The sequence below is a fragment of the Chroicocephalus ridibundus genome, chromosome 11 (genome assembly GCF_963924245.1).
Source record: "Chroicocephalus ridibundus chromosome 11, bChrRid1.1, whole genome shotgun sequence".
NCBI classification, from domain to species: domain Eukaryota; kingdom Metazoa; phylum Chordata; class Aves; order Charadriiformes; family Laridae; genus Chroicocephalus; species Chroicocephalus ridibundus.
This window is the reverse complement of record NC_086294.1, coordinates 20,981,331-20,997,119: the sequence shown is the minus strand read 5'-3', so window position 1 is coordinate 20,997,119 and position 15,789 is coordinate 20,981,331. Positions and strand designations below refer to the sequence as shown.

Sequence of the window (15,789 nt, the reverse complement as noted above, 5' to 3'; positions counted from 1 at the left end):
AGCCAGTTGGCAGCACACAACTTTTTGTTGCGGAGGGTATGAAAGGAAGCTAGGGATATTTGCTGCAGGAAAAAATATTTTTTTTCCAGCCGTAAGATATGAAGGGCAGAAAAGTTTACTGTAATAAGACTGACATTTCCATAAGCTGCATGATGATGTTTCTGAGACCTCTGAGCAAATAATATGTTCATAACCTTTATAGAAATTATGAACTACTGTTGGGCCTAATCTTGATTGCTTATACTCCATTTGCTTTGTAAGTAGCTGTTATACTGACTTCACTGAGAGCTTAGTATTAGTCAGTAAAATGTGACAACGTGTCTCAGAGCTTGCGTTTTAGTGTCTTGTACAGTGAACGCCACACAGACGTAAGTCGGACAAATCTTGTATTCTACAGCATAAAGAGCTTAGGGCCTACAGTCCCAGTTACGGAAATATTTATGTGTAGGACTAACTTTCTGCATTTTGATATTAAAGGTTTAGTAACCTGTTTAAATATAAACACATTTCTATTGGTAAAGGCCTATGAACCTCTCCTGCAGCTGCTCCCGCAGCTCTGTAGTCCCTGTTCACATGAGAAAATTAAACGAATAGGACCTGTCCGATTCCTCTGACATTACTCATGTGGCACAAAGGATTCCACTGACATCTGTAGAAAGCTGCTAGCAGAATCAGGCCAGAAGGTCTCGTCACATGAATAGCTTTATAGGCAGAGGCCCTAGCATGGACGGGACAAACCGACTGCTGAACGTACCACGGTTTACGCAGCAAATCTTGAGTTTAGTGGTGTAACAGCAGTAATGAACTGTTTTGCATTGCATTGCTGGAGTTCAGAATTAAAAAGGGGATGGTAACCCTGAATTATAAAGCAGATGGTAACCCCGATTTAAAAAAAATTCCTCCAAGGCTTCTTCGCTGCTGCGAATTTAGAAGAAAATATTTACCCACATAACTAGTACTTACAACCTGGGAATTGCTAACCAGTTATTATTTTTGTACTCTAATAATAATGTAACAAGTAATGTTACAAAGTACCTTACTTATTAAGTTGAATTTACTGTCATAGAACCTGCGCGCTCTGAATTCATAATATAACATGATTGATGAGACATCTCTTTTTGGAAGCAGATGCCAGTAATGCATTTAAAATACTCTAGCAGTGTATTATTTCATATTTATGAACGAAGTCCTCTTTAGAATAGCACTTCACTTCCCAGCCCTGGTTCTCTATTCTGGTTATATTTTGGGAGGTTTTCTTGGTAGATCTGTCATTCTGCTAATGCCTAATCCATTGAATCAGAGAATGCTTCAATCATGACCTGAAAATTAAAAGGTGGCATTCTTAATTAAATCAATAAACTAATTGCTGTATAGTAGCAATTCAATTTAGGTGCTTTGATTGCTCTCCCTTAGCAAGTACTTCCAGACATAGAGTGACTTCAGACTAAGATTGTATCTGTCAGACTGTGAAACTTTGAACATTTCATTTCCATTAATTGATTTCCTCAGTGTTAACAAATATGATATCAGATTCTCAAATAAGAACTTAAATAGGGTGATTTTTATCTACATAAATGCACATAAAATAATAACTCAAAGCCCAGATTATAGAAATTTTACTCTATAATAGGTAATTAAAGCAGTTTCTAAACAGGAGGAAGAATGGAAGTATGGGATCTTACTATCAGTCCTTTCCTTTTTTTTTTTTTTTGTTGGATAAGGGGGGGAACTGGCAATGCTGTCTGAACATAACGGTAGTTGGCTTTATTTTTATGAAAACAAATTCACTTAAAACCTCAATGATACCTCAGTGGTAAATACTTGAACCAAAGATATTTATTCCACTATATAGTAAAATAACGATTTAAGAATACATGTATTTAAAAACTTTACCTCCTATACAGCAGGTTTGCATTTTGGACAATCAGTTCAGTCCCTAAAAAAAGGAGAGCCTTATGTCTACACTTTTTTAGAAAAACTGAAGACTCTTATTTTATTCAGTTAGAGCCAGATCCTCATTTGATGTAAACCAGAACGGCTTAATTGCTGAGCTGTTCCAGCGGAGATTCCCATCGATGGCTCTGAATGAGAATGTCGTATTGACCGTGTTCAGATGGTGTCATAGATCCTCTGGGAGAATTATTTGTCTCGACGATTATAAAACAGACTTTAATTTTCAAAATTCTCCATCTTCAGTGAGATATGAAGTGCTGTCTCCATTCCTGTGCATAAATAAAACGGTCATGTGAGAAATACGACTGTTTTTCATGTCACTGAGAATTCCTGGGAAGTCCCCGCGGCAGAAACGTGCCCAAAGGTGATGGATACAGGGAAGCTGGAGACTGACTTGGTAACGCAGAAGGCATCTGTGGCCGTTGTGAGAAAGGTCTAGTGGTTTCTCCCATTTGGAGATAACAGAAAAGCATGATTTCTGTCCGTTATCCACACTTTTTTGTGTGTGTGCGCAACAGACACTGAAAACAGTAGTGCCAGGAGACAGAGGAGTAAAAAACTGTCAGAGTGGCCATCTCCCCGATTGCTTCATGCTAGACAGCCTCAGGTGTACATATATGTGCGTGTGTGTAGAGATATATAGAGATATATGGAGATATATATATTCACAGCTTTCTGAATAACTCCGTCTAAACCCTAGTTCTTGCAGGGTTTGAGAGAGGAAAGAAACCCAACCATTTTTGCTGGGTTTGTCGAATGCTGCAACCCATTCGACAAAAAGGTTGACTGGGTCACCACTAAGACCTCTCTACCTTCTTGAAACCCCATAGGTCTTCCTGGAGCCATCTTACTACAAGGGAAGCATGACTTAAAATGCTGGTTTTGGAGGCCAGTTAAAAACTCAAACCTTTCCAAGTTAAAAATTCCGGATCCAGATTTGTAGTTTAACCACGCTCCCTGCCCATCACTTTTGGAACCCCTGAGTTATCTACCCAGCCTGGATTCCCTCTTATCCACCTATACAAAAACATTACAAATTCGGAGCAGGGCAGTGGCTAATGCCAATCAAGAGAAGTTTGAAACAGGATGGCAGGACAGGGTTGTTGTAAGAATAAAGAGTTGCAGTGACAGAGGATTAAGGGAGTGCTTAAGAGCTCCTAGAATTACTGCTCCTGAACACCTGCAAAACAAAACAAGTGGTTTTCCTGTAGTGATTGGTAACACCTTGTGAACAAACAAAAATTTAATTGTAGTAAAGACCTTGGCCATTTGAAATTAGACCCAGTGCATCCAAGAAGCAGAATTATTTTGTTTCTGCAGCCTGCTGATTATCTAATACTAAGGAATGCCTTTTGCGGGGTCTCTTTTTTCTTCTAGTTGTGCCATCAAGTCCGACAATGGCCTCCTCCACTAGCCTCCCCTCAAACTGTAGCAGTTCCTCTGGGATTTTCTCCTTCTCACCAGCCAACATGGTCTCAGCGGTGAAACAGAAGAGTGCTTTTGCGCCTGTCGTGAGACCGCAAACTTCTCCTCCTCCCACCTGCACCAGCACCAATGGCAATAGCCTGCAAGGTAGGTGAAACCCGGTCTGGAGCATAGATGGCTGCTCTCAAAACCGTGAGCTCCCAGCACCTTGCAAGGCTCTAAGTGACACCGAGTTGTCAAAGGGGATAGAAGACAATGGGGGATCCCTGGTGGTCTCTGTCCTAAAGTTTCTTCCTGTAAAGAGTAACTGGACTCCACCACCAGCCCACCTAGTACCATGCAGGTGTTTGGCAACCACCCTATCTCTAACTCGACTAATACTGCTGCATTGAGAGGCTGTGTCTTTTAAAGCACAGACCGACTGTTATGATAAAAACGAGTAATATTTCAGCTTACTAATACCGTCCTTTTTCTTTCTTTCCTCTCTTATTCCCTGTTGTCGTCCTTTATCAGACCAGTCTTTTGTGGACTCTAGCAAGTACTCCACTGCAGGGTCTCTCCAGGGGCTGGCCTTCTCCTGAAGTACGTCACTCAATCTTCCCTTCCTTTTTTTCCTTTGTCATAGTACACTTGTGCAGAAATCCTACTGAGAGCAAATAGACCGTTACAGAGCTTGGCACAAACCTTTGCCTTTCATACACAGAAGACACATGACAAACTAACAGCAGCATTTTCCAGTTTAACTCGTACCGGGGCAAACATGAGTTTCCAGTGATCAATGTACTTCTGTGCTAATTAATTCCACCAATGGCGCGGGCCCTTTTGGAAAGCCTCTTCAACTGTTGGTATCAAGGGGCTGCTCCTTTCCTGCATCCCTTCCCCTCTCATTACAAAGTATTCCAGCATTAGCGCCTAAATATGTTTTGAAGCGTTGATGCAAGGTGAGGGAGTGACAGACAAAAGCTCGTCAACCTGAGGATGCTGCAAAGACCAGCGCTGCCCATTTCATTGTTTGGTTCAGCCTGTTTTACAACGCTGTGCCTAAACCTTCCTGTGTAATTACCTCACCACGCGTTAGTGTGCCGAGGGAGACATTTTCACGCTGGCTTAGGCCAAGGAGTTTCGGTGAGCAGATGCAGCCAGCTGCCTCCAGCTGCGCCAGAGGTGGGAAGGATTTTGCGGTACGCGTTGTGCTTCCCTCAGACCTGAGCTCTGTTTCCCTTTCCACGTGCCTGTGCAAATTATCCAGAAAGCATTGAGCAGGGAATAAAATCCATCATTTTTAAAGCCATGTTCAGAAGGAGGTGTGCAGAGCCAGGGGAGGATAGTTCCACAGATTCCACATGTCCCTCTACGGCCTCTGGAAAGAGAAATGCTGGGCTTGCGGGCATAATGCTGATGGCACCATTAACAGCCAAAAAAATCTATATGCAGGCAGAGTGGAAGGAATCCATTCACAAAAGCTGGGATCTATTGTGACTGAAGGAAAGCATTGTCCTCGGTGCATTGGAAGGAGGAATCCTTGCAGATGTACACGCATGCACACAGACATTGTGGAAGTACTAGGAACGCGTGAGCAGAACTTGGGTACCTTCGGCCAGGACTTTGTTACAAATACAGACCACATCAGGAATAAAACACAACAAAATTTTCAGATGAGCTGTAGTGTTTAGGAGATTAATTTTTGCAAGTTTTAAAAATATGGCATTGCCGACAAGCTATAAATTTTAAAGGCAACAGCTAAAAATGTTTCACCACTGAATTAAAAAAAAATAAAAAAGGAGCTAAGAGTTGACTGCTAGAAGCTTTTGAACACGTTAATGATTTTTTTTCTTCTTTTCACCTTGTCCAAACTTGCTGTTGCGGGTGGAGCGAGAAGCGAGTAACAGGAGAAAGCTTTTTCAGGCACTGTTTTTCCTTTCACAAGACATGGAGTTCCCAGATTCCACATACTCAGTTATGAAAAGCGATTACGGAACGAGCTGAGAGCACCCGGCACAACTGGGGCTTGCTGATTGCCTCCTCGTTATGTCACATCCAGATCCGTAATGCCCAGAAACCACGCAGATCTGAGTGTTCCCCCTAATTTTCATTTATCAATTCAGTTTTCATAATAGGAATGAGACACCAAGAGGTGGTTCATTTCTAGGTCATCACTGAACTTCTTGGCGAGTTAAAGACACACAGCCTTTAGTCCCATGCCTTCTGACGCCACCTGAGGCTTATAATAATCACTCAGAAATGCACTGCCTGTTGTGCCTTATTGCTTAAATAAACAACCATGTATAAGGAGGCTGTCTTATCTCTCTTGGGCTTCTGGATACATCAGAAAGCAATCAAGCTTTCCTTATGTAGCTTAGATATCAGCAGAACTCACTAAAACAACAGCTAGGCTTATCTGTTGTTCTCTTTCCCATGCAATTTTGTAAAACTCAAAATACATTATTTCTGTAATTTGCTAGCAGCAAATACAAATTAGTATATGATAGAGGAAATAATGCCCATTGGTGGGAGCTTTTCTCCTCTCTTCCCTCCCTTTTTGGAGGTGGTGCGATCTCCTGCCTACACTGTTTCCCACTGATATCTCTGTTTTCAGGATCAATAACATGCTACAGCTGAGAGAATTTGCATGACTAGATGTAGCACTTACGGAATAAAAGTAGAGTAATATAAATGAAGACTTGGAAAGAATGGAAATATCAGAGCTTTTAGGCAGAAAAGATATCATTTTGCCATTTGCCTCGTAATTTAATTCAGAATTTCAGAGCTCTTCAAAAACAATAATGCTTTAAAAAAAAAAGAGCGAAGATCTGCACCTGTACCGTTTGTTTCCAATGGCACAAGGTGCGTGGCTGGTATGTAACTACAGGGAAATGTCCAAGACATGAAGGCAGGAATTGCAGTTATGTCCTCGCTGTCTGGGCTCTTACCCAGGGCAGACAGCTGTGCTGTCCCAGGAGAGAGACAGTTCTTGACCACTTTTTGGTGAAATTGATTTGCTTTTGATGCACTTTTTAGCTTGAGAATTTTTTGTTTGAATAGCAAAATTTGAATTTTTGCATTTTCTGAAGTATAAGTAATTTTTCTAAAGCAAAGCAACAGCTCCGTTTAAAGTTGCACTAAACTTAGAATTCACCCTGGCCCACTTGTAAGGATCCCCAAGGGCAGAGTAGGGAGCGACCACAGCAGCGAGAGCATTGCTTGGCTCGAGTCTGCTTCCCTTTCAGTCACACGTACCGGGGGACAGCCCAGTTGTGAGGACTCAGAACTTGTTATTTGAACTGCTGAAACAAAATCCTTTTAAACAAAGCTGCTGCTGCTGTTTCACCCAGCGTTGATTAAATTGGCAAGGATTCTAAAAATTTTGAGCAATACTGAGTTCATTCGATGAGTTGGGATGAACGAGACGGCATAGCTGTGGAGATAGTGTGAAAACGCATCCTCAGATTATCTCCATGGTGGAACCAGAAAAGCCCGTGACAGGAAATACTCAGCAAGGACCATCTAAGACACAGTGGTGTCCTCTGTGCTACTCACTTGACTGTCTTCCAGTAGGGTTTAAAGTAACTTAACTCACCTCTCTATCTCTTTTATCCTCATTCTCAGCTCCTTGAAGAGCCCTTATGTGGAGCGGAAACAATCAGTGCAGCGACTGCACATAAACCCATTGCCAAATGATAAATTCCAAGAATTGAAATGCTGCTGTATAGTTGCAACACGCCTCCTCTGAGGATGGCCTGTTGCAAACATGTGAATGTGTTTTGCATTCTCGCCTTCTCCTCTCGTTTTATTTCATTTAATCAGCGCAGTTTACTCGAGCTGTTCTCCCCGTGCTGATTAGACTTGTAATTCTTGCACATATGGTGGTGTTTGTGGAGAAAACATTTCCCTCCTCTCCCCCTCCAACCCCAAATCTGTGAGTCTTTTACTTTGGCTCTGTTCTTATCAAATAATTGCAGCTGTAATTAAAGCACAATGAATCAGCACCAGTCACAGGGTTGAGTTCTTCCTTAAGAAATTACACGTCCAGATGTCTGAGATGGCAGGCAGTTCTAGCATTTAAATAATGTGCCCATGAAGTGCCACCAACCTAAAGGCAAATCTGTTTTCTACCTTTTGGCAAATAACCGTACAAGTGGCATTTTAAAGATGCATCGGTGTTACAGTTTTCATCATAAACTTGCATGACTACCTCCTGTAATGATGGGCTTGCTCACAGCGTATCACTGGGACCCTTGGCTTGGTATGTCTGATCTGCGCAGAGTCCCTGGTAAGGAGAGGGAGAGCAAGCCGGAGGTCAAGCTAGGTGGAAGACTGTGCCTGTTGACTTTTCATTAATGTCTCCTCTCTAAGAGAGGTGGTGGTTTCACAGAAAAGGAGGTTAGGAAGCATAACGAAGAAATACTTATAATTCAACTTAGCCGACAAAAGAGAAGACATTCTAAATTAAAATCAGCACGTGGCTCACTCAATGTAGTTGATGATGTGTAGTAAACCCGTGAGACACTGTTCTGCTAAACAACTAGTTAAGGACATCTTGCAATTTGAAAATTGGATTTGAGGGTTTAAGTCCTTTTCTAAGCACCTGGAAATACATACATAGGTCCCAGAGGTCAACAGTGAACTTGTAAGAGAAAACTGGTGTAGGAAAGCGAACCGCTTTTAGCGCGTCTGATGCAATGAACACCCGACCAGGTGTGTAGTATCGGTGGCCTACGGGACTCCAGCCACGTTCTCATACGCGGAGCAAGCGTCTGCTTTGCTTTTTTAAGAGAGTAACGCAACGTGTGGCAATGGCTGGGTCAGGTTTAAGCCTCCTGAGCATTTTGAGGTTTTTCAAACTAAAATCAGAAGTTGGGCTCTGATTCTGATGCCAGGGGAAGGGCACTCTTTCTGCAAGAAAATCCCCAGTTTCAGCAGTCCCTTGCAGTGTAAACCACGTTCCGATTAGCACGAGGCCTCCCGGGATTCCTGGGCACGGAGCTGGCTCCGCTGGAGGATGCTTATGTAGGAATGTCATTCACAGGACAGCTGACTGCATTGCTAGTAAATGGTTAAATTTAAAAGCTCTGAGGATTTTAAAAGTTGCTTGATAATGCACAAAAGTAACTTTTTTCCCCTTTCTCTCTCTCTCCCCCCCCCCCTCCCCTTTCCTTCTGACAGCTATATCTGGCATGATTGTTCCCCCCATGTGAAAGAATTGCCTTGAAGAATTTTATTAATGAAGAGGTTGAATTCTGCTTCAGAGAGAATCTGATACAAGTCCCAGAGTGGAACTTTTTACTCAGGCCTTTTTAAAAATAAAAAAGAAATAAAGAAGAATCTTACAATAACTGCGGATTTTTAAACAAAACAAAAATCACCATCCTTGCAAATACTGAAATTAACAATCTACAATTGCAAGGTGTTGATTCAAGTTGTCCATCCCAAATACCTGGGAGATATATTTATTGTATGTTGATAAAAAAAATCCACTTTTTTTTTTTTTTTTTTTTGCGGGGGTGGGGACTTGCTTTTAGTTTCTTCTGTTTTTTGTGGTTTTTTTTAAGGCTTGATTTAACTCAACACCATTTGTCTTTTATAAATCATACAGTTACACAAGGGACACTAGAGATGGAACTCCACATTTTTAATTTATGATTTATTTTTTTTTAAGCTGTGTAAAGAAAAAATGATGTGGTGTCATTTACATACAAGTCTGTATGGGACAGAATAGAAGTGCCAGTTAGTTTTTCGTAGAAGAATTATGGCCATTTAATTAAGGGTCGGCTCATACAGGTTGCTTATCCGGCGGTGACTTGCTAATATGATACATTTTTAATGTTCTAATTAAATAGATATCACTCCCTAGAAAGCTGATATTTTGTGGATGATGAGGGCAGGAGGAGGGGTGCGATTAGTAACCTCTGTCTTTGACATCAGGCTAAATAATTGTGTAAATAATGCAACAAGGAGAGTTGGTGAACGGGAAGGATGCGAATAACAGCCACATTTCCTCTTGACCCGAAAATCCAGTGCCTCTCGATAGACGGCTAAAGCTGCAGAACCAGGCGAGCACGGCTCTCTCTTTAGCTTACACAGCGGAGTCCTTCCGAATGAGCGGCCTTCCTGAAGCTTAGTGTCACCTCAGCTGCGCGTAAGATGCCATTCGGCTTCTGCACGGCCGCCCAGCGACGAGGCTGCGCCCACGGCGCCCGGGGTGTTTCCAGCGCAGCCCCTCTCCCCGCCACCCGTTTGTTTTGATGGGGCAGGACGAGAACAGGCTCGCCCGCGGTTCTGCGTCCTCCCGACATCTAAAGGCACGCGTTTCCGTCTGCCTCCCACTCGGATCGTTCCCGTATCAGTCGACCCTCTCGGTTTGTATCATAGTATATTAAGCAACAGGTAACTGCTTTGGAATAGTAAATGGAAACATGAGTTTGGGGGGGGGTTGGGGCTGTTAGGAATCAAAATCAAAACCATAGCTTCTGTTTTACAAAAATTTTGCTATCATTATCTGGGAAGTGTTCTTAAAAACTATTAGTCAAAGAAGCAGCAAAGCTCTGAAGATGCATTACCTGATATTTTTTCTTTGCTGTTGTGTTTTGTATGTAGTTATAAATACTGTAGATTTTTTGTGATTTTTTGCCAAAGTTGTTGTTCTATTTATACATTTTAATGTCTTAAGACAGTTTTTCAATATCACAAAAAAAGAATTTTACTGCATATTTTGCAAAAAGAGCTCACTACCTTTAGCTTGCACATACTTGCAAAATTAATTAAAGAAAAAAAAAGCTTTTTGTTTCTGTTTTTTGTTCGTTTGTTTTAAGGGGGATTTTGTAAAATATCCATATAAATAATGTATTTATCTTTGGAATTTGTACATTGCTTTTTTTCCCCCTACCAAGTTTATTTTATTGTGTATGTTTGCTATGTGAAAAGTGCTGATTTGTTTGGTCATTCACCGTTGTATTAGCTGTTTAAATGTGATTTTAAAACATTTCATTTATAGTTTTGGTTTTTTTTAGTATTGTTTAAAACCATGCTTCCATTTTTTTTTAATTTCCACCCAAAAGCCATTGTCTATTTTTGTATTATTTGTAAGTTAAGAAGTTTTTTCCAATATATGGCAAAAAGTAGCATATTATTCTTGTAGCATTTAGTTATGTAGATTTTAAAAAAAATGTATCCTTTGCTTTTGAGGCTTAACAAAAACTAATGCTGTTTTAATCTATTAATATGCATGGGATTTCTCCTCTTTGGAGTGACGCATTTTTGTGCATTAAATATGGGGAGAAACTTCATAGAACTCAATGAAAATACTTTCTTTCTTAAGTCTGCTTGTATATTTCTCTGTCTTTCACATAAATATAAACCAGCAGATTGGATGCCTTAACAATGCAAATCATATCCATTTCACTTGTACATTGTACTGTGCACCAGAACTGTCAATCATCACTAACATTCTAAGAGAAAAAAAAAAAAAAGGAATTGAAAAGCACAAAAGAACTGTTTTGTTACCTTAAAACAATATAACTTTTTTCTAGTCGAGCAAGAAATCATTTACAACGATGCTGCAACTGTGCATGCTTCCTGTATGAATTTTGCAATGGTCTTCACTAGAATGTCACAGTGTGATCTTTGGGGGGAAGGGAAGAAAACAGGATCTTTTTTTTTTATGGTGAGAAAATAAAAGAAGAAAAACTGGAAAATGTGAGAGACATCGGTTTATTGCTTCTCTGTATTCCAAGCGATTATTCTAATTCACATAGTAAGCAACAGCACGACAATGTAATCAAATTTAAAGCCATATTTTGTCCAGTGACGCCATCAGTTACTCTCGTAGAGCCCCACTCCAAGTCATAGCGGTTTTGACACCAGTGTTAGCCATCGATGTTTGTAGTCTTCTACGCCAGTGTCCAAAGATCCTTTGACGACGTGCGTAATTTTGTTTTGTTGCAGCTATTTATAGTGATCTGATGAATGGGAATTTATCAAAATCTCCCCGCACCACCCTTATCTTTTACAAAGTAAAAGATGCAGCTGTTTACAGAATATGGCTTTAAGTGGAAACATTCAGATTTCAATTTTAACAAGGTGAAGCTTCACAATGACTGGATTGCATAAAGTATGCCTATTTCCTCACAGTTGTACTAGGATGCAGCTAAAATGAAGTCATCTCTGAAACTACTAACCTTTCACCTTCTTATCTAAATCTTTTTGAATAGACACACACACTGTACAGTTCTATTGTTAGAGAAACTAACTACTGTAGAGATTGTTATAATTTTTTTGCAGAAATTCAAGCTGTAAAAACTTTTCAACTTTCACAATATTTAATTAAAGTTACTTCCTGTCTGTGAATACAGCTCCTAGTTGTGTGTTTATTTTTCTGCTTCTGCTAGCTAGTAGATGAGAAAAAACAAAATATAGAAGCCAGTGGCTACTGACTTGTCTTTCTGAAATTAAGAAGCAGCAGAAATTCATGGAATTACACGGTGAAACATGGCGAATGCTGGTGCACTGAAACTCCTCTTCCTCTGCCACTGATGGATTTCAGAGGATCCTTACTCATAACGCTGAATGTCCGTCCTGTTGTCATTATTCTTATTATTTCCACTGGGTTACTCTATTGATTGCCTGAAGGGCCAACATATTTTTCTAGCGGATTGCAGGAGCGTATCTCGCTTTAGGTACCCAGCTGCAAAGAGCTGTCTCTAAACACGGTGATCACGAAGTACCAGACAAAGGCGTATTAGATCAGGGCCAGAGACTCGGGGAGATTTAAGTTTTCATCTCGGTAAAATTTGAGTCAATGGCAACACTTCAGGGCCGGGTCTTAAGTGACCTGCTCGAGGCCAGCTCCAAGAACTGCATCCAAGTACGCTGGGCTGTAACTAGCTCCTTGACGTGACGTGAAGGAGGCTCCTACAAAGTGTTTCCATTCTGCTGCCCTTCCTAAATGACAAATCCATCAGCTGCTAAAGTGGTTCTAGGCGTTCCATTTCGCTCTGAACTCCTCTGGCAGGAGAGAACCATAAGGAGCGTTGCCTCTGGCGCGTGGAAAGTTGACGTAACAGCACTGCTCCTGAAGGGCGGCTGTCATACAGAACACCTGTATGGGGAAAAGCAAAAACCTTTGAGCACCACGCCTAATGCAAGGCTCCGAGCATTTCCAAGGTAGGAAGAGGGACATTGGGGTTGCAGTTCAAATTAAATTACGGATTACTTAAACAAATTAAGTTTGCTAAAAACAAGCAGCTGGAAGCGGCTTCTTGCAACGTAAAATGTTGGATATCACTTAAATGTTAGCAGATCCACTCCAGTAGCTGTTAAGAGAAAGGAGAGCTGTTGGCAAAGTCAGCAACTTTGCTCTGTCAGCACGAGAGGTCTCTTTCTTCTGCCTGAGATAATTCTCCCGGTTCCCTTTCGCACGGTGTGAGTATTGGCAGCTCTCACTGCGGCCGAGAGCTCTGCGAGCGCTCAGCTCACGAGAAAGATGCTGGGTCACGTGTAGCTGAGAAATCAGTCTTACAGATTACATTCAGGATGTAATAGTAGGCAACCTGTTCCAGGTGCAGCAGAACCGGAGCGCTGCTTCAGCCTTTGGGATCCAATGGGAATGTTTTTGTCTGAAGTTTAATTTGAGCCACATTAAAAATAAAAGGGGAGGGAAAGGGAGGTAAAATAGCGTGACCCATCAGGCTTCTAGTTCAGACGGATGCTGAAGGAGAGTCTGGTAGTCAGCCCCAGTGATGTTCATCTGACAATCCAAACGGAGATGACTGATAAGTGACAGCATTGTAATAAATGATTAATTGCTTTTTTGATGCCAAGCCGTGTGAGGACCAGCTGCAGGGTGCGCATTCAGGTACTGCTGCAGTGAGACGTGAATCCCACGATGGGTCGTACGCTGAAAGGGGAGGAGCAGCTTCTGTCATCGCCCAGAGAACATGTAGACGTGGGGGCTTAGGGCAAGGGGTATAACGGCATGACATTGCTGCCCTCTACACTGGTGGCTTCTTTAACTTTTCAGCAACTGTAGTAGTCATTTTGACTGAATAGTTTGCATCTGGCAGTGGGATTAGTTGTATTTTTGTATGGGCATGCCTCTGATTTTTTATTCAACTTAAAGAAACCTCAGCAAAATGAGCTACCGTCACTGTTAGTTTCCTGGCCTTGTCTGTGTGTCTGTTCCCTTCAAAGTCTGTCTCTACAGGCCCTTGCCACAGCGGCTTCATGTCATCATTGACATAACTCTGCTGAGCGTCACAGCCCGTGTATCTTCTGCCATGTCACGGCGTAGCTGAAGACACATTTCGTGTTATGGGCTTGATTTCCTCAGCTCCCTCCTGTTTGCTGCTTCTTGATCTCCAGGCCTCTTGTAAATGGTCCCGTTGTGCTGCTTTACTAAAGATGGGTTGGAGCCTCCCAGAGGGTCCCTGGCCCCCAGCTCAGCTCCAGACTCCTCTAGTCTCATGGGACAAAAGTTTTTGGAAGAGTTTTAGCAAATGCCACATTGACCAAGCTTTTTTCAAAAATGCATCCACAGCATCTTAGTTTATTAGCCATCATTACCCTTTCTGGGAGGTTGTCACTGGAGTCCATTCCTCTAGTGCATAGAAAACATCACACAGTTTTGTCCTGCACCACCATTGTGCTTTTGAATACCTCTCAAACATAGAGCAAACAAATGCTGCTGGCTTTGCTTTGCTATGCTACATGAGCCAAGCTCTTCTGGTGGCATATTTTAAGAGTTGCCCTCCTTTTCATGGAGAATCCCAGTGGCTCCTTTTTCATTTCACTCTGTACTTTACTCACCTGGGCCTGGGTGCACATCCCAGACAGGTGGATGGGGATTCCAAGAGGACCATCCAGCTCATCATTTCAGAGCAGTGACCACGCACTTGCTTAGCTCCATCCACGGCAACATTACGGAAGCACCACTTTGTATTCGTTTCTTTCCTTCTCCCTTCACAAACACGCTTCATTACCACGGTACTAATGAAAATGTGCAAAACCTACCAGTGAACGTTCAAAGTCCACGTCTCAGAGATGCTGTGAAGCAGCCTGACGTAGAGCTTCATCACGATAGTTGGTCAGTTTGATTGCTGCCTCTTTGCCCATCCACCAGTTGTACTCCTTCGTGTCATTGCCGCCTAGCTGCCCGCACCACCATTATCTCACCCGGATTCTACCTGATTTGGGCCTCATTTGACATCTCTGTTTCCTCTGTTTCCCAGAAGGAGCCGGCTGTGGCATCCATTTTCCCCAGCATCTAATGCTGATATTTCAGTAGGGGAGGTCAGGTCAATACTTTAGATAAATAAGTAATAGTTCCAACTCCACAACCCTGTTCTCTCTTCCTCTCCTTGGTGCCCTTGAGGATACAACCAGACCAGAGCTTATGGCACTGCTCCAACATGATTGGCAGGTCATGTGAAAGAGCACACATCTTAGAAAACTTCAATATAGTCATTCCAGGACACGAATGCCGATGACTACCCAGGTCACAGCCTAACAGCAGGGACTGCAATTCTAGGTGGGGTTTTTTTGTGTGTAGGCCTGCAGCAGGAGCAGCAAATGCTCTAACGCACATTTTTCTCCTTATTTTCAATGAATGACCCAAACTTCATCACGAACGTGGACGTACATTTGAAGATCTCCATCAAAAAAAAATAATTTAGATGCTCACCTAACCCCTTCCCGAAACATATCGCAAACTCTGCCCTACACAGTGTAGTCTAACCAGACTCTGTTTTGTAAAAGGGGGATGAAATTGTTCACTTCCTTTTTTGTTAAATATATGAATCCCTATTTTTTCTCACATTTATTCATGTAAAAGTGTACCTTATACTGTAAGCCCTTACAAGGGTTTCAGTGGGTTTGCAGCCGGTATACGAGAGACCTTCACCATGTCACGGGCGTTCACTGCAGTCCAGCAGCTCCTGACCATGCGTGTGGAGAGGCAGGGACCGGTTACGGCTGTAGCTACGTACAAGTGTGCTCTGGAGGGACACAGGCAATTCGGGTGAGAATAACCTCAAGACAAATTTGCCAGCGGGGATGCCTCGCTGACTCCCTGTAGGAAGGCACCAGCTCAGCGCAGACCCGCACAAAAAGCAGACGTGTGCGTTGAGGTGGGAAATGACCACGACAAGCCCTGGGAAGGAAGCCCCAGGATGGACCCTGTCATACAGGTTCGCTTTTCTGCAGTGTTTAGAGGCGAGGGGAGCACAAACATTGTACAGAGGCTCATCTGGAAGGTTTTTGGGCTGCAGCTTTAGTCCCTGCTTCCTCCCAGACCCACCCTGTGCCCCCAGCTTCGATGGGGTCCTGCCCACTGCCCCGCTGCCTCCTTGCCCACTGTCCCTGCCACCACGGGCTCTGCCTTCAGCCGCATTTCCACGGAGCGTTGCTCACACTGCTCAC

The 15,789-nt window shown here is 42.5% G+C and overlaps 1 protein-coding gene across 14 annotated transcripts in view; it reads left to right on the top strand.

The window, feature by feature from the left end:
* The window catches only part of EBF1 (EBF transcription factor 1), a 287,079-nt gene extending 274,887 nt beyond the window's left edge, over nt 1-12,192 (top strand). For 6 of the 14 annotated variants that reach the window (XM_063349000.1, XM_063348999.1, XM_063348998.1 and 3 more), the window contains 2 exons: nt 3,331-3,525; nt 4,813-8,521. In XM_063349000.1, coding sequence (XP_063205070.1) covers nt 3,331-3,525; nt 4,813-5,051 — 434 coding nt within the window. In that variant the 3' untranslated portion in view covers nt 5,052-8,521. Of the gene's footprint in view, nt 1-3,330; nt 3,526-3,891; nt 3,961-4,812; nt 8,522-8,541 lie in introns of those variants that run through there. The other 8 variants (XM_063349004.1, XM_063349009.1, XM_063349003.1 and 5 more) reach the window with 4 other exon arrangements.
* Nucleotides 12,193-15,789: the final 3,597 nt, after the last annotated feature.